Source organism: Scardinius erythrophthalmus (assembly GCF_964197995.2).
Source record: "Scardinius erythrophthalmus genome assembly, chromosome: 16".
Lineage (NCBI taxonomy): Eukaryota > Metazoa > Chordata > Actinopteri > Cypriniformes > Leuciscidae > Scardinius > Scardinius erythrophthalmus.
The window spans coordinates 16,886,790-16,905,934 of NC_138236.1; the positions used below are offsets into that span (position 1 = coordinate 16,886,790).

Sequence of the window (19,145 nt, forward strand, 5' to 3'; positions counted from 1 at the left end):
GACCCATATCTAGTATAGAGTTCCGATAGAGTTCTATTAGGAAACACACTGTTTAGTTGTTCAGTGTTATGATAACAGGTTAAACGTCGTAATTAGCCAGCATAGGACGCAAATGAAAATAGAATTTGATATTTGTGATATTTAAACTGTGTATTATTAATAAATATTGTTACATATCTTGTTCCTGCTTTATACATTTTAACCAGTGCTAATTTAAAAAAAAATGAATGAATATAAATGGAGGAATAAACAAAAATGTTGCCCAATTGTTATTTTCTTTATTTGTCTTTATTTTTTATATTTACAATTAATGGTTAGTTACCTTTACATCATTAAAAATGGATGTCTCAACTGTACCACAGTTGAGACACCACAGTTCGTTTCTACCTCCGATAGCACCTCCAATTCACTTTCTGTAAAGTTTCGTTTCTTGCCGCCATTTTCTTACTGCTTTCTTTTGCCAAAGTGGACTCATTACCATATTTAAATTAATTTAATTAAGGGAGGAGACAGGGTGGGGCATTGTGCTCGTGCATGTGCGCTCAATTTTACGTTAACTGGGATGTACGAAGAGAATATGCGTGGGATCCTTCGTACGCAGAGATTCATACATCTGGGTTTTTTTGTGCGTACGCACATTTACAGCTTTGTCCGTACGCAATGTTTTAGTATGAATTCAACGCAAGTCTTTGTACATGAGGCCCCAGATCACTCACACTTTTTGTTTCTACAGTAGATTGTTAATTGTGTCACCCAATGAGAATCCTTGAGGTAATTTGACAAAGATGCGTGGATCTGTGCATGGGTGGAGAGTATTTGTGTGTCTTGGTGTCATCTCTCTGATTCAGAAACTAATCAGGGCTGACTGTCCCTTAACCTTCTGCTTGCCAAAAATAGATTGCTCTATACTCCACACCCCCACCCCTCTATGACATCAGAGAGATCAGTGGATTTCTTGGAAGGTATAGCCTTAATAAATAATTGGGAATTGTATGACAACAGTCTTGTCACTCATCTTTTCTCCGATTTTCACTCTTTCTTTGTCAAGCATTAATCTAATATATGAATCTATCACTTAATCTAGTATTGCATGTATAAACCGTTCTTCAACGTAGTACCTCTGCAAGTACAAACACATGTGTTTTTCTTCAACTGTTGTTGATCTGCACATACTGTATATTAAGAGACACTTTACCTGTTCAGAATGTTCCCTTGACTAATTTTTCCAGCATCAATGTCTAATGAATGTGCTTTTATGTCTCTCATGTGTGTTTGCGTATGTGTATTTGGCTGTGGTGACAAGCAGGCATCTCTTATGTAACCTGTAAAGTTGGCTGATTGAGAGTTTTAACATGCCAACATGCAATTAGAGAACTCTTAAATTATTAAGAGCCAGACAGGTTGATGAGGGTCGGGATCCCCCTTATTGGAGGGTAATAGTCAGTCAGAGCTATCCAAGAAGAGTTGAAACCCACTCCAACCACAAGCCCACTTATGAAATTCTCTATTAAATACACACATTTAAATACATAAACCAAAGTATGTTAGTAGAATGTGAAAGAGGAATTTGGAAGACTTTAAAAAAATATTCTGTCCAGCCAGTAGGCCTAAATTTCAGTGCAAATCGGTTCTTCTCTTCTCAAAGCTTTTGTATTTTACCTCCTCAGTCTAACGTTTCGTTCGCGTTTATTTAGCGCCCTCTAACAACCTTGTATCTTTTGTGGCAATTTTATATTTCTTTTGAGTTCAACTGAATTAAGGGGATCATCATCAGACGCAGTATGTTGAAAAGGGAAAACGAGAGCTCAGCTAAGCGCTATACTATCCAAGCAAGCGTGTCTGTCTTATCTGACAAAAACGGGCGCAGTGGCGTCACAGCTTTTGGAAGGAACCACGTGTCCTGCAAAAAATAGCCGGTCACGGACGGTTCCCCTTATGACATGAAGCAGCGCTCAACCAGAACTGACCGGTAAAACAGCAGACTACCTACGGACTCACAACTCACAGCTGCAAGCCAGGGCTTTCTTTCTCGTCGAAAACATGGTGAAAAAGGATAAAAGTCCCGTCACTTATGCAAAAATGAAGGGAATAGTTTCATATTTTACAGGTAAGCTCAAAAACTTTTTCCTCAAACTTTAATAAGAAGAGACATTTTTGGGATTAGATAGGCTACGTAAGATACAACGCAGAACTTATTTGTCACATCAAATTAAATATTTCAAAAGATTTCCTACTCTATCTATCTATCTATCTATCTATCTATCTATCTATCTATCTATCTATCTATCTATCTATCTATCTATCTATCTATCTATCTATCTATCTATCTATCTATCTATCTATCTATCTGTCTATCTGTCTGTCTGTCTGTCTGTCTGTCTATCTATCAAAATATAAATTCAATATTTGGAAGGTAATGGTAAATATGTTCAAATATACATATTTGCTTAGTCTTACAAAGGTTGTTCTATGTCCACCATATGCAGCAGATATTTCAGTACATAATAATAATCTTATAATATTTTATTTTCTCAGCTTTGATCAAGGACAAGAAGCTTGGATCCAGCCACCCAATCTATCGACAGTGAGTCTAGTCATCATTTTCCATTGCGTGAGCTAAAAGTGAAGCAGCACATGGCTCTGAGTGCATTCCAGTGCAGAGTTCAGAAGATTGTCTTATTATTTCTGCAAAGATCAGCTGAAAAATCAGGAATGACTGAAGTTGCACTGCATGTTTCAGACTGACCACCAGTGCAACGTTAAGACCATGACCTACTTATAGCAACATTCCAACGTGAAACCAGTAGACAAGTACTGTTGCATAGGTGTTGGCTGACTTTGGGGCAATTTTTTAAGAAAATAGCTAGAACTAAAGATTTTCATTTGTTAAAAACAGCTGCATTTCTCTGATATGGTTTCTCTCATTCCAGGATGGATTTCTTGCGACCTGAGGGTAGTCTTTCTGAGGATAACGGAGCAGCAGCTGTAAGTGAACTTTAACAAGCTCATGTCCACTTGTATGTCTTGGGCCTACATACAGATTAGCAATATCTTACTTAAAGTATTAATAAAGGTCCTTTCAGAAACATAACGTCAAGTCAGCTGCACTGATTTGAGTTGCTGTACTGGTTGACCTGTGTAATCTATAGATGTAACAGGAAGTGAAGTGATCTGTGGTATGGTTTCATATGTCACTGGAGTAAGCTGCTGACTCTCTCCCCGATCTCTTTCCTAGGTTTGTTACAGTAATCCATTAACAGAACAGCCACAATCTCGGTAAATATAGTGCTCAACTATCAGTCTATATGGACACAAACACATACATTACACATAAATATTTATTTCTATATGATTTTAGGGTATCTGCTGCTGATTTTGACTACTTGAAGGTTATCGGGACGGGAAGCTTTGGCAAGGTATAATGTTTATAGAGACCCACACTGCTTTGTATTTTCAATAATGTATAATATTGTTTAAACCTGGTTTGAATGTCTTTATTCAGGTGTTCTTGGCCACACACAGGGAAAATGGCAGATACTACGCAGTCAAAGTCCTACAGAAACACATTATTTTAACAAGGAAAGAGGCGAGTATGATTAGGAGTATACTATAATTATTTGGTTCATAACGTGTCTGTATGTATTAATTGTGTTGTTTTTTTACAGGAAATAAATGTCATGTGTGAGCACAGGGTGTTGTTAAAGACTCTTAATCATCCATTCCTGGTGAAGCTCCACTTCAGCTTTCAGACTAAGGACAGACTCTATCTAGTGCTGGACTATGCATGTGGAGGAGAGGTATGTTTACTTAGCTATCTAACCCTAAATCACACCCTAACCCTAACAGAAAACGTTGGCTTTTATACAATTAAAAAAAAAAAATCTTTATGTACTATATTTCTATACCATTTATACAAATGAGGACTCCATAAGTATTTTTTGTCAGATTTAGCTCACTTCTAAGGACATATTCGTCCCTGAAATATAGACGGTATATAGACACAACCAAGTACACACAGCTTTGAATCTAGACCAAAGGTTGAAGTCAGAGGCCAATAACAGGATTATTGTCAGATTATCAGATATTTTTATAAAATAGTTATAGTAGTTTATAATATATTTATAATAAAGTTATAATCGTGCTACGGCTGGTTTTCGCATAGTTCTTATCTCTCTGTCTGAATATACAATGTGCAATTGAATATCAAATCGAAAAGTTACTAAGAAAAAACACAACTCTGAGGCCAATTGTAGTGGACGAAGCCTACAGTCACGCTATTTAGATCTGTTAGTTCGTCTTCGCAAAACCAGACTGTAGCAATTTCAGGAAAAACTGCATATACAAGACATTTTAAAAAGATGAATTATTGTTTTAGTCTGAAATTGAACTTTTTTAAGTATTGGTTCTTAACCAGGGGGTCGGAGCCCAATAGGGGTCTCAGCAAACTTCCAAGGGATAATTAATATATTATTCCAATATATTATTATAAATATTATTAAGATGAATATTATTCATATATTTAAACATCAAACTTCATTGAAATTAATATAGTTTGATATATAATAAATTATATATTGGCACTCCCAGTATCCCAGTGTTAATAATACATTATAGTTAATATTATTATTTTATAGTTCTGTTCATACTTCGAATATTCTGTTGGACAGCGTGGGGCCTTCAAGTCAAAAAGGTTGAGAATCACTGTTTTAAGTGACAGAATAATTTATCAAATATTCATATAAATTATATGATACAACAGTCCAAATAATACTATGTTGTATGTATTATTGTGTTAATGAATGTCTATTTTTCATTTTTGCAGCTCTTTTACCATTTGCAGAGAGAGGGGGTGTTTGGAGAACCCAGAGCCAGATTTTATGCTGCGGAGATTGCCTGTGCTTTAGGATACTTACACTCCCTGAAGATTGTCTATAGGTAACAACACTCCTCTGAGCCTGTGTAATGCTGATAAGCTCATTCGTTTGTGCTTAGTAAGAACAAAATGATCACCAACTTTCAGCAGATTTACAGTAATCCATCTTTCTCACATGCTCACAGGGACCTGAAACCAGAAAACATTCTGCTGGATTCTGCGGGTCATGTGGTTCTGACCGACTTTGGCCTGTGCAAGGAGGGCGTGAGTGGACATGGCACCACCAGAACCTTCTGTGGAACCCCAGAATACCTAGCACCTGAGGTCCTCCTGCAGAAGGAGTATGACAGGACTGTGGACTGGTGGGGTCTGGGCGCTGTTCTCCATGAAATGCTCTACGGCCTGGTAAACAAACCCACCAATGAATGCTCAATAGATAAATAATACAGGTAGACAGGTGTGTTTTACACAAACTCTTTCTCATTCCAGCCACCTTTCTACAGTGCAGATCGTCTTGATATGCTCAGAAATATTATTTATCAGCCTCTGGTTCTAAAACCGGGAGTGTCTAGTGCAGGCCGAGATCTGCTGAAGAGACTGCTAAACAGGGACAGGGCGAAGAGACTAGGAGCCAAACGTGACCTGGTAATCCAACAAACACACAGACACATTCACGAACAATCACACAATCTGAAATTGGTTTATCTTGCTAAACGAAAGAGTGTCTAAATGTCATTTTGCCCCATTTTTTTGGCTTTTAGACCGAGCTGCAGTCTCATCCATTCTTCTCATCTATTCATTGGGATGACCTTGTTACAAAGAAAATTTCTCCGCCTTTCGTTCCCTTACTGGTGAGTTTTTTTATTGACACATTTGTCTTTAATGGGATTGTTTACCTAAAAAAAATGTTTTACTATTTAAACCAGTATGACTTTTTTTTTCTTCTGTGGAACATACAAGATGATATTTTGAAGATTTTCTTTTTTTGTCCACACAATGAAAGTCAATGGGATCCAAATTTCATTGTTCAGAAAAAAACAACATTCTTCTGAATATATTTTGTTTCACAGAAGAAAAAAATGTGAGTGTGAGTAAATGATGTGCTTACAGGACATGAGCTTATTTCATATAGGCTATATTAATTTGTATTTGTTTACATTTCAGTCTGGCCCTGGTGACCTCACGAACATTGACCCTCGGTTTACAGAACTTCCTGTTCCACACTCGCTAGGAGCATGTGAGGAGTCTGGAGCAACCTTTCCTGGCTTCACCTACACCAATGAAAACATTTTCTCCCTGACTTGTGGACACTAAGACAAATTTTTTGTCAGACCAATACATTTTGTCGGAACATGTTTCTAATGATTTTAAACACAGTTCATTTTTTATGTTAGCTGGACCAATGCTTTTGCAACATGACTACAGAGTTTCTATCAAAAGTGACTGTGTTTTCCTAACATTCATATCTTATTTAAATTTTTTTTAGCCCTATTTGATAAAAACCATTTGTAAAGAAATACAATGTTTAATGGTGTTCTGACTGTACTATATTGTAATGAGATGAAGTGAGACAAGTGAGACTGAGACAGGTTGCATCAGATGTTTGATTATAAAAGAGATATAAAGTTGTGAGACCGAAAGAATATTAAATCTGAATGTTAATGTGTACAGTATTAAGATTGCATTGGTAAGTGTTTGTAATGAAATTGTCTGATCAGTAAAGAATGTCTAATTTTTGGAATGGAAACAATTCAATTATTTTAAGCTAATGCGCGGTTATTGAATATGTTTTATTGTGAAAGTAGTTAACGTGCTTTTAAAAAATAAGGTATCACAATTCACAGTTGCGCTATAGCCTACTGTAATCGAGACATGGATCACAAAGAAGAACACAGTTGTCATCCACAGATCATTTACATGTATAATTTGCCACTACTTTACTTTTATAAATGGGAATGATCTGCTTCCTGTATTTGCCTCAGACCTACTTTACAAACAACGTGCCAACCTCGAGTCTAGGAAGAACCCTCCACTTTTAAGCTCACGGCGCCATCTTGTGGCGTCTTCGCTAAATTCGCTGTCTTCCTTTTCGCCACTTTTGCAACAATGCGGCTGTCAAAACACTGTATTTAAATATTACGAACTTCAGTTTGAAGCTCGACGCAGTGTTGTTTTAATTACTAAGTTCTGCCTTTCTCTATTTATTGCATATGGCGAAGTATGCCCTTCAAAAGAGATTTGCGGAGTAAAACCTGAACACGTGATGGTTACAGGAAATCAAATCAGAGGATCACCGCTACATTGACTGTAAACTGAACAGATACAAAAATCACACTCTGAAAACAGCTCGTTTCAGTGAGCACGCACTTGGACTCCATTAAAATGGAATCATTTGTGACCCCGTTTGAACACTACAAAGCGCTCTGTTTTTGTTTAAAATGCGTAAAAACGTAAAGGGGATCAAAACCATTATCTATATCTGTAATAATAAGGCCTTCGATTGTTTTAGCGCAACAAGCACCGATTGAAACGGGTATCGCAGACAAGTCAATGCTGGGGTCATGTAAGGACGCTATAAGGCTCAGTTCCTCTGATTCTCCGTTACGTTAAGATAATCACTCACAAATATACGCTGTGGTGAAGTTTATCGGGGCTGCAGAAGTTGGACAGACACATATTAACCGGCGCATGCGCAATAACGCCACCATCCAGGTCTAAATAAGAGTTAAGAGAGAAACGAGGTGAGTTGCACGTTTATCAATAAATATGACGTTAATGTCGTCACCCACGCAGTAAACAACGATACTAACACAGAGTGCGTTTCTTGTTTAACAGTTTTCAACCATTGCGACTATTTTCAACGAGGTTCAAAAACCGTAAAGATAATTAGAAGTCAAGTTTGTGCAGAAGAAACTAAAAGCATGCAATTTGTTATTTCCCCGGGTCTGCATGCACCCGAGTTATTATGTTTATATACTGATAAATGACAACTCATTCAAAGTACCTCGGGAAATGTTTTTCTTTTGGATATGAACGTGAAACTGTTGATTTGGTTTATTGTAGGCTGCCCTGCTAATGTTACAGCTAGCCGGGGCTATCAGTCGGGCTAACGACATTCCGTGACAAGGGGAAAGTAAGGAATTTGTTGACGGAGGGGAAAACATTGCGTTTTAATAAAACAAGTTGTACACTTGGCCATCCCGTGTTGTTTGAAGGTCCGAGCGACGTGAATCAGACCAGAAAACTGTTATAATTTACATACTTTAGACGTGTCGGCGGCCCTTTGCTATCCTCCGCCATTTTGTGTGTCAGTCGAATGCTAATAATGGGCGCTCGCGCATTGCACTTTATTTATGCTCAGAATAAATTCAGTCATCACTTGAAATATCCAAACAAACGTTTTGTATTAAACCAGACGAGCTTTTGGGTGATCTTCGCGGGGCACCGTTACTGTACAGTCTGAGATTTTGATAATATTTTGATTTAAGACTCACGACAGGTCAAGAACGTTAAAACACTATTGCCTACTGTATACGAACGATAACGTGCTTGAATAAAGACTTTCTTCTTCAAAAACTAATCCATTGTGAGTATGTACGTTTTAACTTGTCATCGCGATTATCCGCCTTCTTTAAAAACACAGATTTAGCGAGATTATTTTAAAACAAGGAAAAGCTGAACTTGTTCGTCTAACTTTACTTTTAATCGCTTTCCTCCATTATTAACCACCAAAGTAGTTTAAGTGTGTCAGTGAGAGTTTATATACATAGCTAGTCCATAAAAAATAACATCATAACAATGTAGAAATACATATTTTTGTCCTCGTTTAAGTGCTTGGTGCAATCCGTACTGCGAGCAACAGTCGCCCTCTAGCGGAACTGGCTGGAACTACAAGCGACGCGCGGCTATTTCGTAATCCCAAGTTGCGGTCGTTTCATCAGCCGCAGTCAAAACACGGTTTTCGAAACGAGAACGTCGTATTTGAATATTGAAAATGACAGTTTTGTTTCGTTTACTAAAACAATATGCGCTAATATTTATATGACACTCACAGCAGATGCTTGGTTCTCAAAGTGCAGTTATGTGAATGCATTAAAACAGTGGTTCTCAACCAGGGGGGCTCAGCAGTCTTCCTCAACAATTAAAAGCCCTCAAGACTTAAATAATTTAAAGCAGAAAATAACGAGCATATAAAAATCAAGATATTACTTACTTTAATTCACCCCCTCTGAAACAGTTTTTTTGAAGAACCAAGATTCCCATAGTCCTGGAAATCCTGGATGGGGAAGCCTATTTGTAAAAGTCTGATTTATAGACCTGGAAAAGTCAGGAAAAAATATCAGGAAAAAATTTAAGAAAAAAGTAGAACATATTTTTATATCTATATCTATAATCCATATCCATCACGTATGACTGAAAAAGTTAATTGGTTAAACCCTAAAGAACATTCAGATCTTAAAAATCTTGAATCCTGAAATCTTATTATTTTAACTTTAATTTAATTTTTTTTTTTAATTTAAAGAAACTAAGTGTGTAGTTAGATTAAAATAAGTTTAAAACAAAAACAAAACTAGGTTTAGGGGGCCTTCAGATACCGTTGTGGACAATGGGGGGGCCTTGGAGTCAAAAAGGTTGAGAACCACTACATTAAAGGATTGTTTGCCCTTTAGAGGTGTTTTGGACAGTTTGGTTAAAGGGTTGGTTCACCCAAAAATGAAAAATTTCCCATAATTTACTCACCCTCGAGCCATCCTAGGTGTTTATGACTTTCTTCTTTCAGCCAAACACAATCTGAGTTATATTAAATAATATCATTGCTCTTCCAAGCTTTATAATGGGAATGAATGGTACCTTGTTTTTTGAAGCCCAAAAAAGCACATCCATCCATCCATCATAAAAGTAATCCATATGGCTCGCCTTCTGAAACAAAGTTATGTGTTTTTGTATGAAAATTATCCATAATTATAACTTTATAAACTATAATGACTGGCCATAACGGTAACGGCTGCACACATGTCTAGTTCTTGCAGAAGAGTGACCTCTGACCCGACATAAGATGTATTGATGAACGTGGAAGCGCAGAGGATAGAGCAAAACAAAACACCGTTAAGTTTAAAATGAATTTTTAAAGAGAAATGTCAGAGGAGCTTGAGTTTGTTGCCCAGCCTTATAAAACTTGGAAGAGCAATGATATTATTTAATATAACTCCAATTGTGTTTGGCTGAAAGAAGAAAGTCATAAACACCTAGAATGCCCTGACGGTGAGTAAATTATGGGATTATTATCATTTTTGGGTGAACCCTTTAGCTTTAAAGGGTTAGTTCACCCAAAAATTAAGATTCTGTCAGTAATTAGGCTACTCACCCCCATGTTGTTCCAACCCTGTACGACTTTCGTTCATCTTCGGAACACAAATTAAGATATTTTTGATGAAATCTGAGAGCTGTCTATTTCCTTCATAGGCTGCTAGGTAATTGAACGAAAGTCTTACGGGGTTGGAACAACATGAGGGTGAGTAATTAATGACATAATTTTCATTTTTGGGTAAACTAACCCTTTAAGATGCTTACTTCTGTCATCTGTCCATGCTGTAACAATATGTTCTTCTCTTTTGTCTTCCATTTTGTTGGAAAAGATGGCAGAGACATCTACGAGTAGTGGTCCTGCTGCCACTGGAGCCGATTTTGACATGATGAGCGCTCTTGACTGGAAGGACGGCATAGCCACATTGCCTGGAAGTGACATTCGGGTACAAATATTAAGTGTATCTGATGCATAAAGTGTGATGCAAGGGACATATTGGACTATTCTGAATGTGTTGATGAAAAATCTCAAAATCTGGTAATTTTTTAGTTTCGGATGACTGAATTTGGCACCCTGGAGATTGTCACAGAGGCGGAGCCCAAAGTTAAGGAGGCGGAGCTTACAGGTCCACAACCTCAAACTACAAGCACCAACAACAGTAATTCCCCTGAGCAAAACAAAACTTCAAATCAGACTGCAAAGCCCCAGTTGAATACAGACCATCAGACAAATACTGTGGGTGAGTACATGCAACACATATTTCTACCAAATAGAGGAATGATTTGCTCTTTAATTTATTTTTGAGGACTCAATTTCTCTCGCTTCTTTTTTTTTTTTTTTTCAGTTTCCACTGACCCCCACAGGCAGGCCGGGGGCATCAACACTAGGAGCCCCAGCACTGTGGAAAGCCCCAGCGTGAGTACAGTGCCCAATGTGATTGTTCCCATCACTGAGGCCACTGCAAACTGCAGGTCCTGTGGTCACTCTGGTTCACAGGAGTCTTTCCTACAGGGCAAATTTTGCAGTGCTCCTTGTGTGCAGCCTACCAGTGGCAGGTACTTTTCAGGTGTTTTTGGCACTTACACAGATCTGCCAGTTGCACTGTTTATGATGAATTTATAAGTTCTTTTGTGCGTGCAGGTCAACCCCAGCTGAGGCATTCGAAGGAGAGCGTTTAGGTAAACGTGTGAGAAAGAAGAAGAAGATGTTTATGGAATCTGGAGATGAAGAGGAGGACAACATAGAGGAGGAAGAGGTAACACACACACATCTCACAGAAAAGAGCATATATTCAATATCAACAGGGATGAACTACTGCATTGATCAGTGTTTATTTTTTTCTCTTTTTTCAGGAGAAGGTTAAATCCTCGAAGGGAAGACGAGCGGCTAAAGTTGCTAGACTAGGTTGGTAATTTTCATTTAGCAAACACACACACACACACACACGGAAATATAAACTCTGGCCAGACAGTATCTCATGCCTTATGTCTAGGGATTCACAATATATTGGTGCCATATTAGTTATCATCTGATATTAGTGATTATTTTTTTATTTTTTTAGGAAATTGGATATATATCATCTGATATTTAATTGTGCATGCTCAATTCCCAATTTTTTTTAATTAAGGTTCAAATTTTTAATTTAAATGACCTTTGCTGTCTTACAATCACATAATTAACTCAAGTTATTAAAAAAATTATGTAATAACACTTGTTAAATGTAATCTTAGGCAGATCTCAAAATGAATATAGTCATATTAATATTTGTATTCATACTATACATTATAGTGTTGTGATGCTTAAATTCACTGGTTACATTTCAAATCACTGACTGATTTGAGTCTTAGTCTTATTTTATAGATTGTGTCATGTATCATTTCAGTCAGTTTTAGACTCATCCTTTCCATGTATTATAAAAACGCTTTTCTAAGCCATCTAAAGTGTCTGTGATGGTGTTTCCATAGTGACAGCACCTCCTGTTAAGAAGAAAACCTGGAGTTGGTCAGCTTATCTGGAGGAAGAGAGAGCCATTGCCGCTCCTTTGAAACTTTTTAAGGAGGTGAGAAACACAGCATATATAACTTGTATTTCTGTTCACGGTTATAGAAATAACACGGTATGGTTGGGATCCTGATTAGGATGGTAAGTTTAATGTCAATTCAGTTTTGTCATTAGAAAAAAGTGTTACTTGAAAGAAAACAGAGATTTTTTTAAAGCATGACATGAAATTGTTTTTGTGTGTTTGCAATACAGCACCAGTCTGTTCCGCAGAGTAGGAATGGATTTAAAGTTGGCATGAAGTTAGAGGGACTGGACCCCTGTCACCCTGCTCTCTTCTGTGTTTTGACTGTTGCAGAGGTAACCAGGGTCAAATGTTTCTGTGATGTTACTTCATGTGTGATTATTAGGAGCACAGAACTAAATATAGTTTTTAGGTTGCGCTTATAGTTAGATGTATTTTCTCGGTATTTTCTCTGTTCCAGGTGCAAGGTTACAGGATTCGGCTTCACTTTGATGGTTACCCTGAGTGCTATGACTTCTGGGTAAATGCTGACTCATGGGATGTGAAGCCGCCAGGCTGGTGTGAGAAAACCGGCCTCAAGCTATTGCTTCCAAAAGGTGCTTAATGTACTAATAAAGATGTACTGTAAAAAAAAAAAAAAAACTTTTGTTTTCTGTAACATGGTAGATCTGTTTTATAGATGTTTCTTTATGTGTTAAAACTACCTAAACTCAATATTCACTCTGAACTGTGTGATGACAAACTGGTCTACTAGCTGTTATTCAGATATTCAACATAGATGTAATAGTATTGTAATTACAAGTACTGTCATTTATTTATAAATAGTAATACGTATAATTAAATGTAATATAAGATATAATTTAATAATTTATTTAATAAAGCATGGTTATGTTAGCATAGTTTTCATGTTGTTTAAAAAAGTGTTTTTGTGGACACTCTTAGTTGCTGCATATGCTGCTAGTAAAATGTATTGCATATGCTGTTCTTTACTATGATTTAACAGGTTGCAGAGATGGAGATTTTAACTGGAACACATATGTAAAGAACTGTAGGGGTCAACTGGCCCCCAAGCATCTCTTCAAGAGTCTTAATACAGTATGTCATTTCATATGCACACACTTCAAGAGAATAAGAGATATCTCAATAGTTTCTGTTCCAGGAGATCATGCTTTCTTCTTTAACCGTGTGTTATCTGCCCTATTTAGTCAGTCACACCGTCAGGATTCCGTGCTGGGATGAAGCTGGAAGCCGTGGACAGGAAGAACCCGTCACTCATCTGCGTAGCAACCATTGCTGCTGCTGTCGACAACCGGCTCCTCATTCACTTTGACAACTGGGACGATACGTATGATTATTGGTAAGATCGTGAGCAGAGTACTGGCCATATGAGTGTCCCCATGTGCATGTGGTTGTAAATGCATTCTGTTTGTTCTCAGGTGTGACGCCAGCAGTCCGTACATTCATCCAGTCGGGTACTGTGAGGAGGTGGAGTTAACACTCACCACACCTGCAGGTCAGACTCCCTTTAATAATTTTCTCTGTTAACTTTTATAAGTAGCTTTTATGTATCGTTGTACTAAAGTCATCTGGAAAATATTTACAATTTGCGATGAATCTAACATCTTCTATTCAATTACATTTATAAGTATAGCACTTTTTATTAAAAAACAACAACAAAGAAAACACTAACAAGCTAGACATTTTGTATTTTTTTCCCCCTCTCAAATTTACCACGGACCCCAGTTTGAAAGCCCCAGAATTAGTTTTCTTTTTCTTTTCTTTTTTAACAAGCTCTAATGTGCATGAAAAGTTGTATTAAAGTTATTGGAAGTCTATTTATGTCTTTCTTAGAGTATAAGCACCCAAAGAGTTTTTCTTGGGAAAAGTACCTTGAAGAAACTGGAACCCAAGCTGCACCAGCTAGAGCCTTTAAACAGGTACGGTTTAAATCATTGCAATGAACCATGAGAGGTGTAGGTAAATCATTTACTATAATTTATAATTGGTAAAATGTAATTTGAAAGGTCCTAGTAGTTGGTGTGGTGTTTTTTTTTTACAAAGAATAAAACACATTTGATCTGGTTCAAAGTAGTGGGCAGTTTGATAAAAAAAAAATATATATAAAAGACATATGTTCTGTTTTATACATATTTTGTTTAAACAATTTAATTTAATCTTCTACACAATTCAAATTAATAGCTCTCTTAATAATAAATATAAACAAATAAATGTAGAAAAATAGCAAACAAGCTAAAGGTGACAGTGGTGAGAAACACTCCCTAAAAGGATATTAATAACATATTGATCCTTGGCCATCCAGAGACCACCACATGGCTTCCAAGTTGGGATGAAGCTAGAGGCAGTGGACAAACGTAATGCCGTACTCATTCGTGTCTCCACCATCTCTGATACAGAAGACCACAGAGTCAAGGTTTACACACAAATATATCAGTTTTACCTAATTAGCTTACTCTAATTAGAAGCTGACATGGACATACAATATTTAATATGCCTGTACAGCTAGTATATCTTCACTAAATCTTTGTGTTTACATATATATAGATCCATTTTGATGGCTGGAGTGACGAGTATGATTATTGGCTAGATGCCGATAGCCCTGAACTGCACCCAGTAGGCTGGTGTCAGAAAACAGGTCATCCTCTACAACACCCCAACGGTAACATACTGTCCTACACACAAATATAAAGTATTTCAGCACATGGCCACACCAGACTCATAATCTAACTCGTAATGGTAATATTATCAGGTCCCAGAGATTCTCCAGTCCCCCCAGGACAAGGCTGCCCAACCCAAGGATGCAACGGAGTCGGACACATTCGAGGACCTCGGTATGGGACACATTACACGTAAGTTATACATATGTTGTTACAAACACAACTCATAATGCGCATTCAAATGCAAATGAGTCTCTCTCCCGTTGTTAGGGCGGTGAGTTGTCCATACTCAGATCTGAATTTGAATAAAGACGGGTTGGTTCCAGACAGACTGAGCGGGGAGAGGCCAGTCACGCTCAGTGGACCCCCGCGCCACCGCCGTGCTGAAACACTCACTCAGACGCAGCTTCCCACACCCACGCCCACACCCATACTCAGCGCCAGCACCCCGGACCCCCCTGACACCACCACAGACACCTGTCCACAAGCTCGGGCAGTGCGTGAGCACATTGTGTGAGTGTCAGCAGTGATGTACAGTTGAACTTTTCTCTTTCACACACACGCTCACTTTTGATCTCTTTCTCATTCCTTCAGGTCTGGCAGCGCTCCTAAATGTGTCAAGCCACCCCAGGTGAAGCAGGAAGGTGATGGGAAAGGTATAGATCCTTCAGATATTGTGATTTTTTTTTTTTTTTTTTGTGGCTAATTTGCTTTTTTTGTGGATAATCCATAACCTCTGAGAATTTTGTACATGGGTCAATGAAGCGATGCTTGTTTTTTTTTGCTTGGATGTTTAATAATAATAAAAAAAATTCATAGATATAATGACTTGAATACACTTCATCTATGAAGTGCATATTTTTAATTTCTGAATTAAAATGAGTTTGATATTTTTGGGAGAAATAAAGTAAAACATAACATAATGAAGGAAAAAAAAGCTTTATTATTTTTTTTTTAATTCAAGACACATTTAATAAGTAGTTTGACAGTCAATAATTGTTATTTCTTAGAACAAAAAAAAATATCTTAACAAAACTGCTTTACTCACTTTTGTCCACCAAATCAAAGCCATGACAACTAACATGACCAGAAAATGATATCAGAAATGCATGCTGTCATGACTGTCATGGTCAATAAGGTAATTTGACCTTTTTATAACAAGACAAGCTTAGTTCATTTTATGTAAAATTACATGTTTTGTGAAATAATTATGATTTAAAAATTCTGTATATTTTTATAAAAAACAAACAAAAAAACGTTTTGCCTCGAAATTACACTTGAATTTTTTTGTGAAAATAATGATTAAGATGTATAGACTCGCATGTATTCAGGGTGTAAGAAATTTTTTATACATTTACTGATGGTTATACTACATTTAAACTTTTCAAAAAATTTCAACCATATAAGAAGCTACCTGAATACAAAAAGCACATTTTTAAGAACTTGGCAGCTGTATTTTTAACTAGTAATCTTTTCTTTATCTTGGACACTCTTATTTGCCAATGACTGACATATGAGAACGTTTGCAAGGCATGTCATGAATAAATTCTATTTGTGTTGTAGATTCTCTTCAGCAGTTCCTGCATGAGTCTGTGTTTTGTGGATGGGAGCCACCGAGGTTTCAGCTGTGTTGGGAAAAGCATGGCAAACTGCTGCCTGAAGCTTTGGGCCTCACCGCCAAGAGAGTGGCAAAGTGGAACACTGAAGAGGTGGCATTTGATAATTCTAGAAAAAAGTTAATTTATGCTTTAAAAGAGGTCTTCTAAACGTATTTATTTTATTGCATCTTATTTGACAATGTTGTTCTTTCAGGTTTCAAGTTTTGTACGAGGCCTGCCTGGCTGCAGAGAGCATGCTGCCACCTTCAGGAAGGAGGTAAATAACTAAAACATCAACTTTACTTGTGAATATTAATGTAATTAATATTCACTGAATTTTCTGCAACCATTACTCCAGCAGGGTTCGTATGGTCATGAAAAACCTGGAAACGTATTTAAAAATATTAATTTCGTGGCCTGGAAACCCAAAAAGTTTTGGAAAATCATGAAACTTTTTTCCCCCACAAATGTATAATAGAATATATGCTTAATCAGTGCCTGAATTTCGAGAGGAGTAAATTAATACACACAGAATATCAGATCAAATCAGTCATTTGAAAAGAGCGTGAGTTATTCAGTGGTTCCAAGTCTTCTCGCTCTCGCTCTTATAAATGGCTTTACAGCAACACATTGCGTCTGAAAAAACTTTCATTTTTATGTTTATTCTGTTGTATTTATTTGTGCTACTGCACAATGTATTTTTTCTTATTTTACTGTTGGTTTGTAAAGTAAATTCAAAGTTTGAAATCAAGATTTCTTGTGCTGTGTGTAAGCTGTATTGCAGAACAAAATGACCTCATTGTAAAAGTACAAATACATAGAGTGAGCAAACAATTAGTTGAGATAATTGTAATAAAAAAAAATGTCTAAAAAATCCCCCCCATAAGAGTCATCCAAGTGGGAATTCACCCCTATTTTCCAAAATGAAATTCAGGGCCTGGTTTAATTGATAATGTTGGTTGAACAAATTACAAAAATTGGCATTCGAGTATTTTTGTTCTCAGACTAAGTGAATATGTTTCTTTCCCCATTCTTTTTCCTACAGCAAATTGATGGCGAGGCCTTCCTGCTCCTCACTCAGTCAGACATTGTAAAGATTCTGAGCATCAAGCTCGGCCCCGCTCTCAAGATTTATAACTCTATCCTCATGCTGAAGAGCGCAGATGAAGAGTAGACACCTCATAGCAACTCCTGCTCCATCAAACAACATGTTTGAAAGTTGCTCTTGTCTCCACCGATGTGTCCAGCGGACTGACAAATGCTCAATCATTGGTCTCATTTTTGATTGACGGACATTGATAATCAGCCGATCCAACAAACTGTATGTGATCAGAAAAATCACATCTCTTAAGGCTGATAAATATTGGATGTCTCCCCTTCCAACCCTGCACTCGCTCTAAATTAGGTCTGATATTCTCTTTTGAAGTAGATCATTTGATTCATATTAGACTCTTGGAGGGGTGAGTACACTATACTGAGGCACCTTAAAATGGACTGTTTCGTTGTTGATATTTATGCTTTTACAGTTGCTAAAATGACGGCTAATTGCATTTGGTACCAGAGCACGATTGAAAGGCATGATGGTGGAGCTTTTACTTGAAATGTATTTTTTTTTTAAATGCAAAAAGACCTTTGTTTGTAATTGAACACACATCCAAAATAATCCAAATGATCCTGTTTGAGACCACTAGAGGGCAGCAGGATTCTTGTGTGTGTGTGTGTGTGTGTGTGTGTGTGTGTGTGTGTGCGCGCGCGCGCGTGTGTGTGCGCGTGTGTGTGTGTGTGTGAGAGAGACTTTTGCAAGCGTGTTTGTGAGAGAAAAATGTATAAAATGTGTGCTTGCATCTAATGTCAGGGAATTCTTGCTCTGGGCAAATCTGGAATTGAATGTCTCAAGTTTGTATTTACTTCAGATGAAATGTGTGATCTTGTAAAATGCATTTGTAAATTGAAGAAATTGTACATTTGTTGAAGTGAATTGGACAGTGTGACTGACTCACTAGACACTGAAAATAGAATTAGAAATGAGCGGGTGTGTTTGAGTGTGTATTTTAAGCTTCTGAGACCCTGACATTTTGCCTTGTACAAGCATTCCTTAGTACTAAGACATTTTGTTCTGTCATTCACAGAGCAAAAGCTTTTTGTACATCCGTGACCTTCTGTATAATACAGCTGTAATTCTCAGCTCTGCTGCAACTGATTTTACTCAGCCATTTTGGAATCACTACACTTTCATGCATTGGTTTGGCTTTTGCAGTGCTTCTCAAAGTTGTCATTATACACACATGCATATGCAGGTTCTTATAGCATTAGGTCAGGATAATAGATCCAGTTAGGGTCGAAACTGGAGAAGCTGAAGACTCGGAAAATGGTTGTACAAAAGCTAAAATACTAAATAAAATAGATATTAGTCTGTAGATTATTGACTAGATTACAAATAGGCATTTGGATTGTGATGGAAAATCAAGATTTAAGGAAATCCTAATCACAGTGGTTTGCGTCAAGGATGAGTTTATCAGATTTTGATTGTTTTCTTTGGTGTGTGTGTGTGTATGTTTGCAGATTAAATGTCTCTCTAAGCAGACTATGTGTGACAGATTGTGTTTCTGAGTTTCAGTCCCGAATGGATGAATGAATAGAGCGAAGGACAATAAATAAGAATTTCAAACAG

At 37.2% G+C, this 19,145-nt stretch overlaps 2 protein-coding genes across 5 annotated transcripts; both read left to right on the forward strand.

Annotated features, from left to right (window-relative positions):
* Window positions 1–1,927: 1,927 nt before the first annotated feature.
* Window positions 1,928–6,843, forward strand: sgk2b (serum/glucocorticoid regulated kinase 2b). The gene is made up of 12 exons (XM_081387896.1): window positions 1,928–2,107; window positions 2,536–2,584; window positions 2,931–2,985; window positions 3,236–3,276; window positions 3,359–3,416; window positions 3,503–3,586; window positions 3,666–3,797; window positions 4,823–4,935; window positions 5,059–5,278; window positions 5,363–5,518; window positions 5,635–5,724; window positions 6,038–6,843. The coding sequence occupies exons 1-12, from the start codon at window positions 2,041–2,043 to the stop codon at window positions 6,185–6,187; spliced, it is 1,215 nt and encodes a 404-aa protein (XP_081244022.1). The 5' UTR covers window positions 1,928–2,040; the 3' UTR covers window positions 6,188–6,843.
* Window positions 6,844–7,413: 570 nt separating this feature from the next.
* l3mbtl1b (L3MBTL histone methyl-lysine binding protein 1b) lies at window positions 7,414–19,145 on the forward strand. 4 transcript variants are annotated; one of them, XM_081388838.1, is made up of 22 exons: window positions 7,565–7,614; window positions 10,337–10,385; window positions 10,510–10,623; window positions 10,728–10,917; window positions 11,023–11,233; window positions 11,319–11,433; window positions 11,531–11,582; window positions 12,143–12,237; window positions 12,432–12,536; window positions 12,662–12,797; window positions 13,205–13,296; window positions 13,407–13,558; window positions 13,638–13,714; window positions 14,053–14,138; window positions 14,522–14,632; window positions 14,764–14,878; window positions 14,969–15,050; window positions 15,147–15,389; window positions 15,471–15,532; window positions 16,440–16,585; window positions 16,689–16,751; window positions 17,520–19,134. In XM_081388838.1, the coding sequence occupies exons 2-22, from the start codon at window positions 10,380–10,382 to the stop codon at window positions 17,646–17,648; spliced, it is 2,382 nt and encodes a 793-aa protein (XP_081244964.1). In that variant the 5' UTR covers window positions 7,565–7,614; window positions 10,337–10,379; the 3' UTR covers window positions 17,649–19,134. The 4 variants fall into 4 exon arrangements, with proteins under 4 accessions (XP_081244963.1, XP_081244965.1, XP_081244964.1 ...); XM_081388836.1 differs by having other exon boundaries at window positions 7,567–7,614; window positions 14,969–15,068; window positions 17,520–19,145; XM_081388837.1 differs by lacking the exon at window positions 10,337–10,385 and having other exon boundaries at window positions 7,414–7,614; window positions 14,969–15,068; window positions 17,520–19,145.